We start from the raw sequence: 18584 nt of genomic DNA, 5'->3' as shown, positions 1-18584 counted from the left end.
TTATCACTCTAATTCATTAACAAAAAAATGACAATCAGTGGTAAAATGAGCAGAATTAAAAAATATCACAGATAGACACCCAAATTTTTTGTACCTCTAAAAGAATCGTATTCTCTACAAAAAACTAAAACTTCAAAATTTTACTTAAAAAACGTGGGGAGGGAAAGGAAAGCGGCAGGTGTTTACCTATTAAAACCATTGCTGCCGCGGGCCTATTACACCCACAGTTAATGAGAGGCGAATGGAGTTTTGCATTCATCATTGTGAACCTCCCATCGATCATTTATGAGCAGATATACATATACACAAAATTTTAATATGCGATACTATTATATCTTAGCTCAGCAAACGAGTGAGCAATACAATAGCGTCTAGACTTGGCATATTATTAAATTCGTCTTTGAGTGACTACTTGGCAGACAAATATATGCAAATATTGTGTTCAAAATTTGTTCCCCAACTTCTGCACAACTCTCAAACTCAATCATCTAATTTGACTTGAAGCTTCTCAAACGCAACCCACGCTTTCATATCGCAATGTGGTTTACAATAATGAGAGGGCGTCAAATTATCGTAGAAACTTTATGAAGCTCTATTATTATTATAACTTCCTGATTAGTCTGCAAAATTTAAGATGCTCCATTCTAAATTCAACAACAAGTTTCGAGGAAAATCTGAATGTAGCTAATTTAACACGCAAGATAATTATTCTACCCATTTGATTTAGGAAGGGGAAAATTTAAGTGATAAATTGATAAACATACTTCAACTGTTACAAATATCGAGGACGATTGCCAAAAGTATAATAAGAAATAACAATTTCTCTTGAAAATTTCGCTCGTTCAGGGATGTGATAAAAATAGATGAAACAAACTTTTATGCTGAGTCAGCAGGTAAGGCGAAACACGAAGTAAAATCTGTTCCTCAGATATTTACTCTTTTCTCCCGTAACTCCGAGTTTTTCGGAGAACAGGTTTGCCAAGGGACTCAGATGAGCTGCCCCCTTAAACTACCCTGGGCGGTTCGTCCCCTTGCCTACCTGTAAACGCACAATCTTGACGGGAAGAATGAGCCTCGAAAACACCATAACGGAGCTGCAAGCAGACGTCGAGCGCTTGGGAATTCGCCTGGATGCGCTAAAAAACCACCTACCGCCACCAGATTTCTACCCAGAAGTCATTGCACTGCTGAAGGCCATCAGGGACCAACAGGCCTCTGGACCGAGCCACACACAGCCACCAAAAAATGCATCTTTTGGTAAAAAACAGCAGCCGCGTATGCAAAACAAGGTAGGCGACATTGCCACTTCTAAAAACACTTATGCAAAAGTCATAGGCAATTCAAATGCACAAGCACCAAAGCAGAAATTAAAAGACAACGCAGCAGAGACCGCGGCAGCCGGGAGTAGGCCACCGCAAGCGGAGCGCAGTGGTGCTGATTCTGCACAAACAGGCAGCAGCGAGCGAGTGCATAATCGCAGTAAGAGAGGCACGAAAGACAAAGCAGCCGTGGACGAGTATGAAAAAATAATTGAAACGCCCACCAATAATAAATACGACGGAAAAGTCAAATTTGAATTTATCACAAATAACATTGCAGACACAAATGAGGACGTCATCCTCGTCATGACGGGAGCTAACTTGATGCGCGTGGAGCCAGCACAACGTGCCCTCGCAAAGAAATATGGAGCACCCGAGGCAAGCAATGAGAGCCCGCCACAAATTGGCAGCATTCTTGTGCAGTCGATAGAGGGCGGCAGCAGAGAGATTTGGCACGCCGTATGCAGAAAAAGGAGCAAAGATATTCCGCACTTTGGAATTCATTCTTACCTGCAGAACCTGCAGATTTCCCTGGTATCAATCAGGGACAAGATGGTAGAAAGGAAAATCAAAAGAATTGCTCTGATTCGACCCGAGGTGTACAGACTGCATTGGAAATACACAGTGACTAAAATTAAAGAAATATTTCATGACACTGATGTTACTCTTGTCTTCCACTCCCTAAAACCAATAAATGTTTCAGACAACGCGACTGGCGCGAAATCTAAAACCAGCCCAGCAATAGCGCCTCCAAGCTCTGCTCAAAGCACGGCGCAAGATAAAAATGACAGAGACATACAGGGGAGAGTTGATGATAAATTACAGAGTAGCCAAATGACACCAGAAAAGCCTGGGCCGAAGCCCGCAGCCACGTGCAGCAAAGGCAAGGCACCTCCACTACCACCACGACGCAAATCAGAAGAAGTGACACGGCCACCACAACCACTACCACGAAAGACAGACGCGGAAGCACCTAAAGAAACTGACACGGTGCATAATAAACCGCAGTCAGAAACTGGTCCTGCAATGGCTTCGACAGCAGCGCCTCCAACAAATTCCCAAAGCGCGGCGCAAGACACAAGTCGCGGCCAAACTCAGGAATATGAGTGCCAATACCAAAGCTCTGAGAGCGACAATGAGCAAGATGTAACGCCGAAGACTCGTCACTCTCCGCTCAAAGCAATAGTCAAGTCGCTCTTTAAGAAACCCGACGTTAAGAAAAAAAATCCAGAGAGCACAAGGGTGACAAGAAGCTACTCGGCATCATCATCATCGTCGTGCCCAAGCTCTCCAACGTCACAGAAACTGCGTAAAGCAAGTGCGGTGGCTATCAAATCAAAAAACGAGATGACCAGAAAGATGACCAAGAAGAAGTGACAATTACTAATTCCACCAAAACCCACAAAAATTTGAGAATAATGCTATTAAACGTACAGGGTTTGCTCAAAGCCGAAAAATTTGCATCTTTCGAAGAACATGTCCACAGCCTCAACAAAAAACCACACATCATCGCTCTCAACGAGCACTGGTGGTGTCGGGGCGATTACTTCAGTATAAAAGGCTACAAAACAATTTCATTTTTTGGCAGGAAAGAGAAAAAAGATAAAAAATCATACGGAGGAGGTGCTGTTCTTCTCGTCTCAACAAATGCTAATTTTAGCTACAAGAAGATTCCAACTTCTTCTATCGAAAATGAATTTGAGACGGCAGGGTGTGAAATTAAAATTAAAAAAACAACGTTGACGGTGTTTACTGTCTACCGACCACCCAATCACGGCACTATGGAGTCTTTCTTCGACAACCTGGAGAGTCTAGTGGAGCAAAATCTGGCACCAGAGAAGGAGATGATTGTTCTGGGGGATCTAAATATTAACCTGCTCCAGGACTCCGCCGAAAGCCGGAAACTAAATAGCATAATGAAAGGCTACGAGATGCACCTCATCAATAAAAATGCCCCAACACGAGAGACTGCTCACAGCAGCACACTCATTGACCACGCATTCACCTCCCTTCAGTGTGATGCTAGATTTGAAGTCAAAGAAGTCAATTTCTCCGACCACAACGCAGTGCACATCGAGTTTGAGGTTCGAGTAGAAGAAATGAAGGACTGGTTCGTCTTCTCAAGAAGCTATAATGATGAAAATTGGCTAAATTTCAAGGAAAAATTAAGTTACGAGCGCTGGCAGGACATCTTCGCCGCTACTTCAGCTGACACAAAGAGCCATTTGTTCATGGAAAAACTGAAAAAATATTTTGATGCGAGCTTCCCTTTGAGAAAAAATATCCGCAAAGCAAACCAAGCCGGGAAAATTCATCTCTCTGACTTTACAATAAACAACAAAATCAGGCTGCGAGAAATGAGTGAACAGCTACAAGAACTACGAAAGAAAGCAAGAGCAAATACAATCACCAATCAATCAGAAGCAGACAAGATCAAGGACCTGGAGCAGCAGGTGGCGAGCCTCAAAAGCTACGTCGGCTTCCTAATTAACGATGAGATCAGGAAAAACAATGAAGCAAAGCTCAGGAGTTCAAATAACAAAGTCTCAGCGGCTTGGAAAATCATCAAGGAGAACGTTGGCAATGAAATTACATCCACCACTATTTCAGAAATCTGCATAGACGGGCAAGAAGAAAAAGATTTGCAGAAAATTGCTGACTTCCTGAACACTAAATTTATCGAGCCACTTCCCGAAATGAGTGAACAAGAAATACAACTCGCCATTGAAGACGTCCCACTAGTGGAGACGATATTTTCACTTAATCAATTGACAACACCAGACGAGATTCGGAGAGTCATTGGCGCCTTTCCTGCAAAAAAATCAGCTGGCTGGGACGGAATATCCATGAGCGTCATCAAACAAATTTCCGCTTACATTGCCACGCCACTTTCGGATTTAATAAACTGTTCCTTCGTGGAGGGGAAATTTCCTGAAAATTTAAAACTGGCGACCATTGTACCTATCTACAAGAAGAAGGGCGAGGAAAACGACGCAGCAAACTACAGACCAATCGCTCTCACGTCAACGGTTGCAAAAATATTTGAGAAATGCTACCTAAATAGAATTGACGCCTACTTTTCAGACAATCAACTAATTCAAGGCTTCCAGCACGGCTTCAGAAAAGGCAAAAGCACGGTAACAGCACTCTATGACCTAGTCACGGACTTGCACTCGTCTATCGAGAAACGAGAGAAAGTGAACATGATCCTATACGATTTCTCAAATGCGTTTGGCTGCGTTGTGCCCGAAATCCTGATCGGAAAACTGAGATGCTATGGACTCGATGAAAAATCACTCTCTTGGATGAAATCATTCCTCACGGGTCGGAAACAAGTGGTTCAACTTAGGCACCTTGACGAAAACCAGACCATAACGAACGTAACATCTGCAACGTTGGACTCCTCCATTGGAGTACCGCAAGGAACGTCGCTAGGACCATTTAGTTACACGGCCTATGAAAACGACTTTTCGTTGGAAAGCGTAGCTGCCACCCTCTATGTCTTTGCCGACGATTTGACGAGCCTCGCAAGGGGTAATACATACACCGAAGCTAACGAGAAAACCTCGCAAGTAAACAAAAGTGTGGAGACCTTCGCCGAAAACAACCGTCTGAGACTAAATGCCTCAAAGACGAAGGTCATGCAAATTCACACCGCTCAGACAAAGAAGTTGGAAAAACCTTCTGTTCAACTTAACAACACGGAAGTCGAAGTGGCGAATGAGAGCAAGGTTCTGGGTGTAATATTCACTGACACAATGAACTGGCGTGCACAGTGCGAATATGCGAGTGGGAAACTAAGAAGTGCAACATACTTGTTTGTGAAAATGGGCAAGAGAGTGCCTAAGAGTAGTCTCAGACAGGTATACTTTGCATACGTGCAAAGCCATATCTTGTACTCGATTATTATCTACGGTGCCTCCCCATACTTTAATCTTGTCGCTATCGCGCAAAAACGGGTGCTGCGGGCTATGGCTGGCAAACGGTACTGGAAAGGACCCGATCCACTTGAGTCATGCAGACAACTATTCAAAGACTTTGACATCCTCCCAGCGTTTTCCTTGTACATATTGGAGTGCGCGAAGTTTGTAAAGAAATACCCTGATAAATTTGCCAGAAACAATGAGGCAGAGGAAGTTCACGTCTACAATACGAGAAACAAGCCAGTGAACGATGAAGACCTTCACATACCCCCAGTGACACTAAACTTGACAGCGCAAAATCCGGCGGTCATGATCGCTCGAATTTACAACCACTTGCCGGCCGAGTTAAAACAAATTGAAGATCTAAAGACATTCACCCTGAAACTGAAACAAGTGCTAAGTGAACACAACTTCTATGACATACACGAATACTTACTGTGCAGTTTTGACAAGTGAAATTTCTCGCGCTAATCTTATAGTTTTTTCCCTTTGCCCTAAGCAACGGGTTTTTTTCTCTAAATTTTAATTTTAGACCTGACATGTTCTAAAGACTACTGTTAATATTCTTGTCTAACAGAACAACAATAAAATTGAATTGAATTGAATTGAATTATAAAGCTTCTGATTGTGAGATATGTTGGAGGAAACCCAAGGGAGCAATTTTGGATGAATGGGGAAGAAAAATTACCTGGTATGAGAGGAACTCTGGCGTCTCTTCGGGCACGCTGAGCATCTTGGCGCCTTTGCGGAGGGCGGACGTGCCTGCGAGGCCCGGCCGGTACACTGGCGAGGGTCCGGGTTTGAGCGCGCCGGGCGGCACTCCAGTGCTTCTCGTGGCTGCTGTATTTGAATTGGCTGAAGTAAAAAATTTACAATGACACCAATGAAGAGTCCATGCAGCTATTAAATTAAACAATTGACGCGAAGATGTTGGAGTTAAAGCAAAGTTTCAGATACACAATTCTACACCAATTACGCGCAAATTATGTTAATTAAAATAATTTTTATCGCGGATGATCCAAATCCAGCAGGAGATAAAATAATTTCAATGGAGAAGAACCTGAAGCTTCTTCTTTACAGGCGCCCGAAAAAAAACTATCAAAACGTTAACGGTGTAACATAAACTACAATAAATGGATCAAAATGCACACAAATTTGGTGGACATTGAAAAGTGTTGCAAGCGCAAAACTATGACCAGAGGGTGAATTGTAAAAATGTAATGCAAGTTCTAAAAAATTTACATACCTTAAAATTGATATCTGAAACTTAAGTCTCCGTAATTTTTTTGTCAGTATTCTGTTTAAATTGTAAATTTAGGTCAAGGGAAACGTGCCTCGTTAATTTGATTAACTTTGTTGTAAAACGGCCTCAAAATGATAGGGTTCAAATTTCGATACGATATTTTTGGTGCAAAATGAGGAGACGCCATTAGTCGGCACAAAAAGAGGACAAGGTTTTATGGTAAACTTGATGCTGGTTATTCATTTTCCAAGTGGCCTTAATTTTTGAATTTGTTCCCACTCTATACTTTTTGTTCTTGTTAGTTGGCTTCTTACTTTCACAAATGTTTGCATTTTATTCAGAGCGTTGCAATAACACGGTTCACATGAAAGGACGCTGTGGAAACTAATATTAGAGTTTTCGCTGCCACTACTGCAAATTAAAATCCTTTTGACCACAGCAGCCACATGTGCTGCATATTTAATAACTTTTCCAACACTTCTTTTATTCAACACCACATTCACAAATTGGTTGCGGTTCTCTTCTTTCATAAAATTACATGACTTATAATTAACTTTTTAATTGCACGGATTGCTCAATGTTTTTTAAACTTCAAACGATTTAGGTTAAAATCGTTTTCAATTTTTATTTCTGTCAATGGCCGTTTTTTATTTGAATGAAGTTAAAAAAAAATTATAAGTGCTGGGTTTAGTTTGGTATACTGTACCTTTAAAAATCGATAGGAGACATTTATGGACTTGAATTATGATGGTGTCAGGTCTCTGCTTGGTTTGCTCACTAACTTTGGGAACACCTGCAATGATCATTTTCAAAATTGCAAGGGCCAAACAGACGAACCGTCCATATTATTAAGTAAATAGTCATTGCACGCTTTCATATACAGGCAACTAGGATCACTAGGGCTTAATGGAACTAGCACACGCAGACATCAATTCAAACACATAAGCAAATACGTGAAAGTTTATCCAAATTATCCAAATAAAGTGCCAAAAACAAATATTTCGCTTGAATTTTACAAAAGTTTTAATGGAGAAATTTAATATTATGGTCATCTGTTTTTTTTTTTAAATGTAAATTTGATGATAAACAAAACAAATCAAAACAAAGGAGTGTCAAATTAATTCAATTAAATTAAACATTACGCTCAAAATTTGCAAATTTATATTTGATTATATTCATATTTATTTATATTTCCATCCCCTCAGGTTTATTTCATAATTGAATCAATTCCAGACTATGAATTCTGATGAGCTCGTCCAACCTGCCAAAACCCTTTGGCAAATTTCCATGATTTAAATAAATTGAAAAATCTCATTTCCATATCTGCCGCCAGATATTTTTGAGTTTGATTTTCAAAGCGAAAATAATATGTTCCCATGAAAATATTTATGTCCAGGCAGGACTTTAAGCGATTTAAGTAGATAAAGGTGGGAAAAGTTGTGAACAGCTTCAAGGGGTACAATTCCGCGTGCACATTCAGCTGGAAATCGACAATCTCAGCAGAATTCTATGCGGGACTATTAAAAGCCTCTAAGAGTTTTTTTTTCCTTTTTGAAAGTTTTCTTTTCAACAAACACATGCAATCGAGACAGAAAATTTTGGAAGCAAAAGAGTTGATCTCCTTACCTACAATGTTGCGGTCTTTTTTCGACCTACGGCAGCAGACGCAGCTGATGCACCGCACAAATTCTTGTTGAAAGTTCATCGCGTAGGCGCCGTACACGAAAGGGTTCATGCAAGAATTCGACACGGCCATCATAAAAAGCGAGTCTTGGATCCAGCCTGCCACGTGTGTCGCACTTTCGCGGTCAAACATGTACCTGAAAAAATCATTAATTTTTTTTGATATGTGTATTTGCAAATTATAATTTCATAATTGAAAATTCATTTGAAATGCATGATGAATGGTACTGGCGATTAAAAAATTGGTGTTTAGCTAAATTCAATCAAAGTGGAAATTGCAATTGAGGAAAAGATGCGGAAAATTTGAACTCTTATTACATTTTTCTTGTTGTAAGATCCAGAGAAATTCTTAAAAATATAAACATCATTTTTCAATTTATTTGTTATGAGGAAATATAAAATGGGAAATAGGAATTCTCAGAAAATATCTCGATAACAAATACAATTATGTGGAAAAATTACAATCATTTTAATTTTTGATGGCTTCATTTGCAGCAAAAATAGCCTCGGGGAAAAAGCGAGCTGCCGGCCGTGACATTATATTTTTTGTTGCTCATTTTGCAAGTGAGAAATGGGACGAATAAATACATACAAATGTATCAAAATTGGAGCACGCAATCGATCCGCACCTTCGGCCTCGTTTTTCAATCAGTCGTACCATTTTGAAAGGATGCACAAATAAATAACACACGAAATATTTCAAAATGGAAAAAAGCAGCCTTTCTGACGACAATCGGTACGTCAAAAGGCGTTTTATTTTCCGGCGGCGGCGAAAATAAAGCGACGGGTTTACGAGTTGGAAAGAGATGAAATTTATTGCCGTGCGACCATACGGGTGCGGGTGGCTTTTTCCAAAGTGATATATCACAGCAACCCCGATTCGCGGAACACGTATCAGTAACCGCCATTTGCGTGCTGCTTGCTAATGAGCAGACGGCTGCCGTCAACAAAGTGCCCTTTTCATCGATCAATTCGTGAACGCCCAAATGATTCACAGAGCAGACAAGTTTCATCGAATCGTAGTGTAGCAAAATGATAATTTAATTAGATCAAACCCGGTGTGTAAACATCAGTCGGGAGCTCCAGTTTTCTAGTAAACTGACACGGGTCTGATGGCTTGAAAAACCATCGTCCAAGTATTGCAAAATAGTAAGAACTGACTTATGTCCAAAAAGTGGTGCAAATTGATCTTTCCGAATCGCAAATAAAAGTGGAATGCCATATTTGCTGAGATGCTGTTCTGTTTCTCAGCTTGCAATTGCAATTCATTAATTTTTAACAGCCTTTTTCCCGACTCCATCTTGGCAAGTAGAGCAAAGTTAAAGTTAAAAGCACACTACTGCATAGGTTTGCTCTATTTTATTATTATTTATTCTTCTCGGTCAATACAAAAATTTTTAGTTATTGTAAGTTTTTACTTTAGACCTATATGGCTGCTAATTAATGCATTTATTTAATTTCCAATGACTAATTTGGACTCGCTGTAAAAGACTGAATGAATTAAACTCATAAAAATTATAAATCAACAAGCGTGAACCGCGAACCCTCTCTGAATGTTAAAGTTATGCAACCGGAACGACATTTGTGGTGCGCGGGTTGCATCCCGCGAATTGTCGTGGTACAGTGCCGCAGTGTGGAAAGCAAATAATTTTGACCTTTAATCTTGTTATTCTCAATTAAACAAAGCTTTCAGCTCAATTGGTTTACAATTGCAGTTTTTGGTCCAACTCCAGAAAAATATAAAAGCTAAAATTATTTTAGTTTTCATTACAAATTTTCTCCGAATAAAAGCTTCTCGTCTGAGGCTTCATAAGAAATATTTTTGAAAATAGGCTGACCAGGTAATTTTTTTTAAATATTGTTTCAAATTGGAAAAGTTAAACTGACTTATCAAATGTAATTCTACTTCTAAACGAGAAATTTTGTTTAAAAACCCTTCCCTAGGCTACACACTATGCACAAAATCTAATATTACCATGCTCTTTGGGTTGGCAGTAAATTTGAATCATTTCAAATTCCACAGCGTAATGTTAGCCAAAACAAGTGCAACAAACGTTTAAATAAAACAGGAAACAAAAATTATAAAATGGTACAAAAATTTATATGAAATATTAAAACTTATTCCAACTCAATAGATGCATGAAAAACGTCGAATTTAATCTTTGAACATCATTCGCGTAAATGACTTGGAAAGAATTGAAAAATTTAATCAACAAATAAATATACGTTTACTCAGAATTTCAATTGCTGTAGTCTGCGGTCAGCTTGTTTGCCTTCAAACTGGCAGCCAAAATTTGTTCCGCTATATAATTAAGCGTTAACCAAACAAGCACCAGAAATCCCACCGAGGTTTTGCGGGACGAAGTTGCGAATCACATAGTGAATGGTGCAGTGTTAATTAGAGATCAGTTTGTGGCAAAGCGAGGTCGCGGCCGCGCCACGAGACCCCTTTCAAAAGGGACGAACGGCTCACCAGAGTGTCATGACGACGTAAGGGGTCCAGCACCAGATGAACACCAGCACGATGATCAGAGTCATGCGCAGGGTGCGCGAGCGAGCCCGCTCGATGTTGCTCATGTCGCTGCGCCGAAGAGTCATGCGGCCCTGGTACCGCCCTCCGCGTGTGTTGTCCTCTGAAACACGGAGAAATGATAATCAATCGCTTTCACAAACCAATTTTGGAAAAAAGGAAAGGCTGCTTTTGTTGGGAAAGGAAATTGAAAGGAAGGAAAATGGAGTTAACAAACGCTGGGGGGATTTTTTATATGAAAACCAGATTATTATTTAAGCCCCGATGGAGTTTCTTCAATCAGTTAAATTTTCTTTGGCTGAGATTGAATTTGAAGTAATATTAGTTGAACTTTTTTTCATTTCTCTATTAATTCGAGGTTTAAATTAGGTGTAAGGTTTTTAGCTTTGTATTAATATTATAAAATGATTTAATTCATAGAAAAACAATAATTGTCCAATTTGTTTGAAGTTGACACTCGAGGAGATGATCATGGAAATGAAGACTCGGGCTTTTCCTCGTTGCAAAAAATTGTTTTTATTCAAAAACAAACGGCTCAATTGTCCAAATTACCTAATTTAATTAGGCTACATATCCTAATGTCTTTTGAGCTTCAGGTAATATCCAAAGTTTCGTATTTCAGTGTTTCCATGAAACGCTAAAAGGCGGCTTTGCCACGCTTTGCGTTTCCTTTACATTTTTTTCCTCAATGCATGAAAATCAATTTAAGGGCTTTCCTTTGATGCGAGCAACGCCGCACCTGGCGTCGGTTTATTGTTATCTGAGAAGGCACGTGAGAAAGAACTTCAAAGGAAGCCTCTACTGGAGAAACAGAAAGGATGCAGATCGAATTATTCTTTGGGTCTACTTTGTGCAGTTTATATTGCTCTTCCCCTCATTTCAATTCCCTGGCATAAAATTCTCAATATGCATGTCTGAGCATTAAAAAATTTTCAATTTGCAATTCCTCTATGGTAATTTTTATTCAAAAACTTCTGTTGAAAATGATAATGATATCCAACATGCGAATATTTTATTTTTAAAGTTGTGAAAAAATGCTGGGAAAACCGTGCTTTGAAAAGTGCGTGTGCGACAGAATTATTAAATTTCAAAGCTTTCAAAGCACGGTTTTTACAGGGTTTTTTCCAGCATTTTTCATAACTTTAACTTTGCTACAAAAGAGACGCTCTTCAATGAAACTCACTGCTCTCTGGTGTACAAGTTTAATTGGCAGAGAGCAAAATATTGTCGCACAAATATAACTCAGTTTCCATTCACGATCCCCGAGAAACAAACCGTTTGCGTGTTTGAATAGAAACAGGATGCAGTGGGTGTGCAACTGGCCCAGATTCAATCGCATTCCCAGCAGTCAATAAAGAATGAACGCTTGAATTGTATTGGCACGTGCCCGCATCAATAACCATTTCACTGCGCTTGCTGAGCAGAGCACGCAAGAAAGGAAAATTCATTCTAAATTAGAAACGTGTCCTCGTTTTCCTCTAAAGCTTGTATAAATATAATTTAACAAAATGATTATTTTCTCACATCATCTCCATTAAGGTAGCTTAATTATTTCAACATCAAAAGACAGGAAAGCAATAACGGAAAAAAAAATAAAGGAAAACGTTTTTTGAGGACGCGTTACTTAATTTCAAATTGTATTACAAACAAGGAAAAATGTATCCTAATTGGCTAATTGCATATGCCTGATGAACTAATGTGCCAATAATGAATGAAAACTTCAAGTGAACCGTCATTAACTTGACGTAGTATTAAAAATTATAATTGGTTGAAATTGCCTTTTCTTTTCATATGCAAAGGTTCCAATTATAATATAATTAATTCTTATTACTTGATATAAATTAATATTTGAAGAACACTCTTAAAGTTATTAAATTCAAAAAGTCGATTTTTGGCCAATATTAGTAGAAAATCGCGAATATAGATAAAAAAAGGTCAAAAGGATTTTATCCAATGAAATCTGAACAAAAATGTCCACAATTTGATTTAAAAATCGATGAAGGTGGTCAAAATATAATTTGGTAAAGAAAAAACTATTTAAATTTATTAAACTAATTTAAAAATTACTTATCATGTTTTATAATTGACTATGAATCGAGCGAATCAGGCAGATGAGCGAAGCCGTCTGAATGGGCCACGACAACCTTGGGCAATTGTGTTTGAAGAACAATAGAAGCCAGATCAGATTTTGCACCAACAATGCAGCGTGATAAATGAGTGTGTGCCAAGAACAATCAATCTCCCTCTATTTTGTCACAGGAGTTTGCGCGTGGAATAGGTAATATTGATTGACGTGGAAAAGTATAGTGGAAAAAAAGAATAAAATAGGGATGATCTGCATTCTAATAGGAAACGAGAGTGGCATAAAAAGGCTTAATTTAATTTTGTCCCAGCTTATTCACCAGGCAGAATCGATCGTGGTGGATAGAGAACCGTAATGTGTGGGATGATCATTTCACTTTTTCGTCATAAAAAAGCTCTTCCACATCATCCAATGCGGTTTTTAAACATTTGTGTTAGGAGCCCCGGAGCAAAATAAAAAAAGGACGGACGTTGGACAGGCTCTTTGTCCTTGACACAATTGCAAAACCAACACGTGACAAATTACTGAAAACTGGAGAGCGGAAATGTTGGAGAGAGGACGTTAGTGAAGTTGGCGATATCGCCAACAGTTTTTGGCATTTTTTTAAAAGTGGGGAAGTTGGCGATATCGCCAACTTTTTTTATCTTAAAAAAGGGTTATAAAAGAATGCTGATTGCGTTCTAGGGGATGCATTTGGCTATTATAAATAGCCCGTTATGCATTAGACCTCTAGAAGTACATAAAATGTGGATTTTCGCGATTTACACCCTCAAGGCCGGGTTCAGCCGCTTTCTAACCCACCCCAACTTACACCCTTGACACCCTTACATAAAAAAACAACCCTTACATCGCGGCTGAACCCGGCCTTCTAATTTAATTATTCACCCGAAGGTATTTTTATGGTGCCAACTTCAGTGAAAAATCGGTTTTTGACGATTTACACCCCCACGGCCGGGTTCAGCCGCTTTCTAACCCACCCCGTTCGACACCCTTGACACCCTTACATAAGAAAACCACCCTTACATCGCGGCTGAACCCGGCCTTCTAATTTAATTATTCACCCGAAGGTATATTTATGGTGCCGACTACAGTGAAAAATCGGTTTTTGACGATTTACACCCCCACGGCCGGGTTCAGCCGCTTTCTAACCCACCCCGTTCGACACCCTTGACACCCTTACATTAAAAAACAACCCTTACATCGCGGCTGAACCCGGCCTTCTAATTTAATTATTCACCCGAAGGTATTTTTATGGTGCCGACTACAGTGAAAAATCAGTTTTTCGCGAATTACACCCCCACGGCCTTGTTCTACTGTGTTTTTCTCATCTAGCATATCAGCTGTTTGAAATCAAAATTATTTTCTTGTTTTGATTTCCTGGATAACGAAAAAAAATTACACCCAATGAAATTTTTACGTCACACATTTTCCAGAATTTTGATTTATTATCTTAGCACTTTTTTTCAATTCATTTAATTTTTATTGTTGTTTCTTAAAATTGATTACTTTTACATATTCCACTTCAATCATCTTTGAGAATTTCATTTTCTTGATATAAATTTAGAAATTAGTAAATTTAGTATTTTAATCAAAAAATAAAATTTATGAAATTTATTATGAAAAAATTTAAAACAAGTCCGGGGCAGGAAACACATATATACATTTGTAAAATTGGGTAGAGTAAAAAAAAAATCCTCATTCAGTACCATGCTTATCAAAATATTTCAGATGAAACCATCAAGAAAATCTCAATCTCCTAAAAAAAAAAAAATTTAAAAAATTGGAAAATAGAAAATTCAAACCAGACTGCTACAAATTGAAAATTTGACTTAGAAGTTTATGAAAAAAAATTATTAGCAAAAAGGTATGGGTTGCTCTGGGTGATGCTAACCTGTATTAATACGTCGATTAAGAATTAATAATTAAATTGAATAAATTATATGCTTTTATTTTGAAACTCATTTGAGTACAACTTCAACTTAACTTAGAGAAGTTTACGAGGCAATTTTCAATGTGGTGCGCGACAAAATAAAGTTAAAGTCTTTAACTTCATTTTCGAATAGTCATTAATACAAGGACGCGATTTTTGCACTCGGCCAGGTGGTACTGGGTGCCTTTCTGACCGCATAGCAAACACACACAGGAATCATTTTCGTCGTAGTACTACCGTTGTCGCTCGGAACTATTGCTACAGAAGTGAATAATGTAAAGAAAAATGTAATGCATATTTTTAATTATTAGAAATTTTCTTGAAATCTACATTTCAATTGAATTATTTTTAAGAAAAAAAATCCAGATATGAAAATTACAGTCCGGAAAGATAATGCACATAGTCAACCCCGTAAAGTTAAAAATTAATTTCTTGTTACTTTATCAAATTTTATAAGACACAGTCTTTGTCAAAATTTTCGATTTTAAATTATTTTTATTAAGATTGGAAATTTTCAAGTCATTCAAAATTCAAAGTTGGATAATCAATTTACAGCGGCCAGCGATTTGTGGAAATTTTTTTAATACTAATATTTAATTGTTAATTAAATATTTAGTTCTCTAATTTTTTTAAAAATTGATAAAAAAAACCGATATTCAGGTGTCATCGGCACCATAAAAATACCTTCGGGTGAATAATTAAATTAGAAGGCCGGGTTCAGCCGCGATGTAAGGGTTGTTTTCTTATGTAAGGGTGTCAAGGGTGTCGAACGGGGTGGGTTAGAAAGCGGCTGAACCCGGCTGTGAGGGTGTAAATCGCGAAAAACTGATTTTTCACTGTAGTCGGCACCATAAAAATACCTTCGGGTGAATAATTAAATTAGAAGGCCGGGTTCAGCCGCGATGTAAGGGTGGTTTTCTTATGTAAGGGTGTTAAGGGTGTCGAACGGGGTGGGTTAGAGAGCGGCTGAACCCGGCCGTGGGGATGTAAATCGTGAAAAACTGATTTTTCACTGTAGTCGGCACCATAAAAATACCTTCGGGTGAATAATTAAATTAGAAGGCCGGGTTCAGCCGCGATGTAAGGGTGGTTTTCTTATGTAAGGGTGTCAAGGGTGTCGAACGGGGTGGGTTAGAAAGCGGCTGAACCCGGCCGTGGGGGTGTAAATCGTCAAAAACCGATTTTTCACTGAAGTTGGCACCATAAAAATACCTTCGGGTGAATAATTAAATTAGAAGGCCGGGTTCAGCCGCGATGTAAGGGTTGTTTTTTTATGTAAGGGTGTCAAGGGTGTAAGTTGGGGTGGGTTAGAAAGCGGCTGAACCCGGCCTTGAGGGTGTAAATCGCGAAAATCCACATTTTATGTACTTCTAGAGGTCTAATGCATAACGGGCTATTTATAATAGCCAAATGCATCCCCTAGAACGCAATCAGCATTCTTTTATAACCCTTTTTTAAGATAAAAAAAGTTGGCGATATCGCCAACTTCCCCACTTTTAAAAAAATGCCAAAAACTGTTGGCGATATCGCCAACTTCACTGACGTGGAGAGAGGACTGGATTCATTCCACTTGAATTGCTCAGGGCTATTCAATAAATCCTTAAGACAAATCTGAGCGTACCTTTGTTCTCTCTGGATTTCTTGCAAATCTCCCACAGGATGCGAGAGTACGCGAAGCAAATCACTATCAAGGGTATGAAGTACATGACCAGCACGCAGAATAGGTTGTAGGCGGTCTCTTGTGTTTGCGAAGGGAAGAAGCCAAAAGTCACGCACTGCCAGAAGTCTTTGTAGACAGGGTGCTGCGAGACGTGAAACACGACGCTCTGGAAAAGAAAGATACGCCCGCTTTTAGCACAACACTTACCCACAAAATTTCCATCACAAAAACCTTCTTTGCCATTTTTGTTTATAAATTGATTTCTATTTTTTTTTTTTAATTAGTAATATTTAGCGTGGACACAAGAAATTCTAGGTTTTTAACGAGGTTAAGCCCGGTTTTTCTTTATCATGAAATCCACCTCGAGTGTTGAATTCCATATCTTTTTTCTTGCTCGTGCGTAAATATCAGCCATTAATTTCCTTCTTGTGAATGCAAATGGCAGGAGTGAAAAAAGTAGTTCATTTCTTTTTTCCCTGGGGCAAGAAGTAGCTAAGAAAGCGCCTGGTGATGAAATTAGCAGTGTCGCGCACAGCTTTACTCGTTTATTAGGTTCATGGCACCGCCACCCTTTCCTTGAATTAAAATTTCCCTCTTGTATTTTTATTAGGTTTCTGCTAATTAAAATTTCTTCATAAAATTGATTGCTTTCATCAGGGCAATAGCAGGAATCTGAGAAAAATCTAACACGGTTTTCATTAAAGCAGCGTCCTTAGTCGATTTCAAAGCGTTTGAAATAAGAGTGCTTATTTAGCTGGAAAAAGGAAACGCAACTTTGCTTAGTTTACGCATGTTTTCAGATTTTTACCTTTGTTCCATAAACACAGCTTTGAAGCTCTTTTAACGAGAAACAAAAAGTTGTCTTTGTATTTTTATTTCAATCAAGATATAATTATAATCATTATTTTGTTTCTTCTGTTGCAAATCATGAAACACGCCAAACATGATAAGGAAACCTCTGAAACATGAAGATGGCAACAAAATTTTGCTGTTACAAGTTTAACTTTTGTAAGAGCGTTACTTGCAAAGGCATTTTTTTAGAGTAAGGTGGGTGCTTCTAAAATATACCTCTGCGTCACTCTACATGACGCCTAATTAATTAAGCTGTCCTACGTCACAAAAAGCTTCCGTCAGGTGCTGTAGTTAAACCTGGCGAAGACTGATCGCATTGTCTAACTTGCCTTTTAGCATGCCATGCTTTCAGCTTATAATTAGTGGCGTGAAATTGAGCCGGTTTAATACCGCACCCTCGTGTAAAAGGTATAATGTTTTTTTTAACCATCACCACAACGCAGCGCTTAAAAAAAGACCCAAGAATCTTATGGTATGATTTCAAAAGTCCAATTCTCAATAGAATAAATTAGAATCCATCAGAAATTTTTAAAATAGTTTCGTCTTTTATGGGTATTCATTATTTCTGTTTTAACTACTTAAACGTCGATTTACAAGTAGCCGAAACCAACTAATTATTGCTCCATAATATGGAGCAATTTTTTCCAGTTAGTACATTATACTAAATCAGACGGTGATTGAAAACCTATGAGTTGAAGACGCGATATCATGAAAACTCTTCTGCGTGAGCAAAAAATACAAAATTCGACGTGGCAAAAAGAATTTTTTATGAATTTCATCCGCAAAAACTTTTTATATTCCCTCTCCAAACTCAATAACTCCACAGATAATGCGAGCGTTTGAAAAGAGCATTGGAGTGAATTGGCCAAATCGCTTTTTCGCACTCCGCAGACGCTCGCTGGAAGTGACAGATGGTTGAGATCAGCCGTCCACAAATACCCAAACTGCACACCGCGCACTTCTTTGCGGTTGAAACTTTTCGCTGCAATAAAAATTTGAGCAAAAGATATATTATATCCCTCATGTCATGTTCGTTTTGCTTCCCTGGGAGAGTTAATTTCCGCAAACATGTCGTTTCTAGGCGAGCGAGATGCTTTTAGATGCGCCTCTGCTGTAGGATGAGGGTTAATTGCCTTGAACGCCCCCCGCTGTGAAATTTCGCATTCCGTTTTCTTGCACAAGAACCCTCTGTCAAAACATTCCACGTTTAAGCGAGAACTGGCTTTTGTGTACTTGGTGCAAAACTATAATACCCTCGCATAATTTATGCTTCAGCCTCAATCCTCGCCGCGGCTTAAAGTTTCAAAAGGAGTTCTCGTTGCGATTCGCATAATGCACAGCATGAAATGAAGCACTTCTGC

General features: G+C 38.7%; 1 protein-coding gene across 1 annotated transcript in view; it reads right to left on the bottom strand.

Annotated features, from left to right (window-relative positions):
* The window catches only part of LOC132199018 (adipokinetic hormone/corazonin-related peptide receptor variant I-like), a 121134-nt gene that overhangs the window by 3879 nt on the left and 98671 nt on the right, over window positions 1-18584 (bottom strand). Inside the window, exons 2-6 of the mRNA XM_059623390.1 lie at window positions 16333-16537; window positions 10642-10801; window positions 8112-8305; window positions 7192-7278; window positions 5931-6097 (exon numbers count right to left, since the gene is read on the bottom strand). Coding sequence (XP_059479373.1) covers window positions 5931-6097; window positions 7192-7278; window positions 8112-8305; window positions 10642-10801; window positions 16333-16537 — 813 coding nt within the window. The remainder of the gene's footprint in view (window positions 1-5930; window positions 6098-7191; window positions 7279-8111; window positions 8306-10641; window positions 10802-16332; window positions 16538-18584) is intronic.

The sequence above is a fragment of the Neocloeon triangulifer genome, unplaced genomic scaffold (assembly GCF_031216515.1).
Source record: "Neocloeon triangulifer isolate White Clay Creek 2 clone unplaced genomic scaffold, ASM3121651v1 ptg000013l, whole genome shotgun sequence".
NCBI classification, from domain to species: domain Eukaryota; kingdom Metazoa; phylum Arthropoda; class Insecta; order Ephemeroptera; family Baetidae; genus Neocloeon; species Neocloeon triangulifer.
Note: the sequence above shows the minus strand (reverse complement) of the source record. Positions and strands in the feature narration are given on the sequence as shown.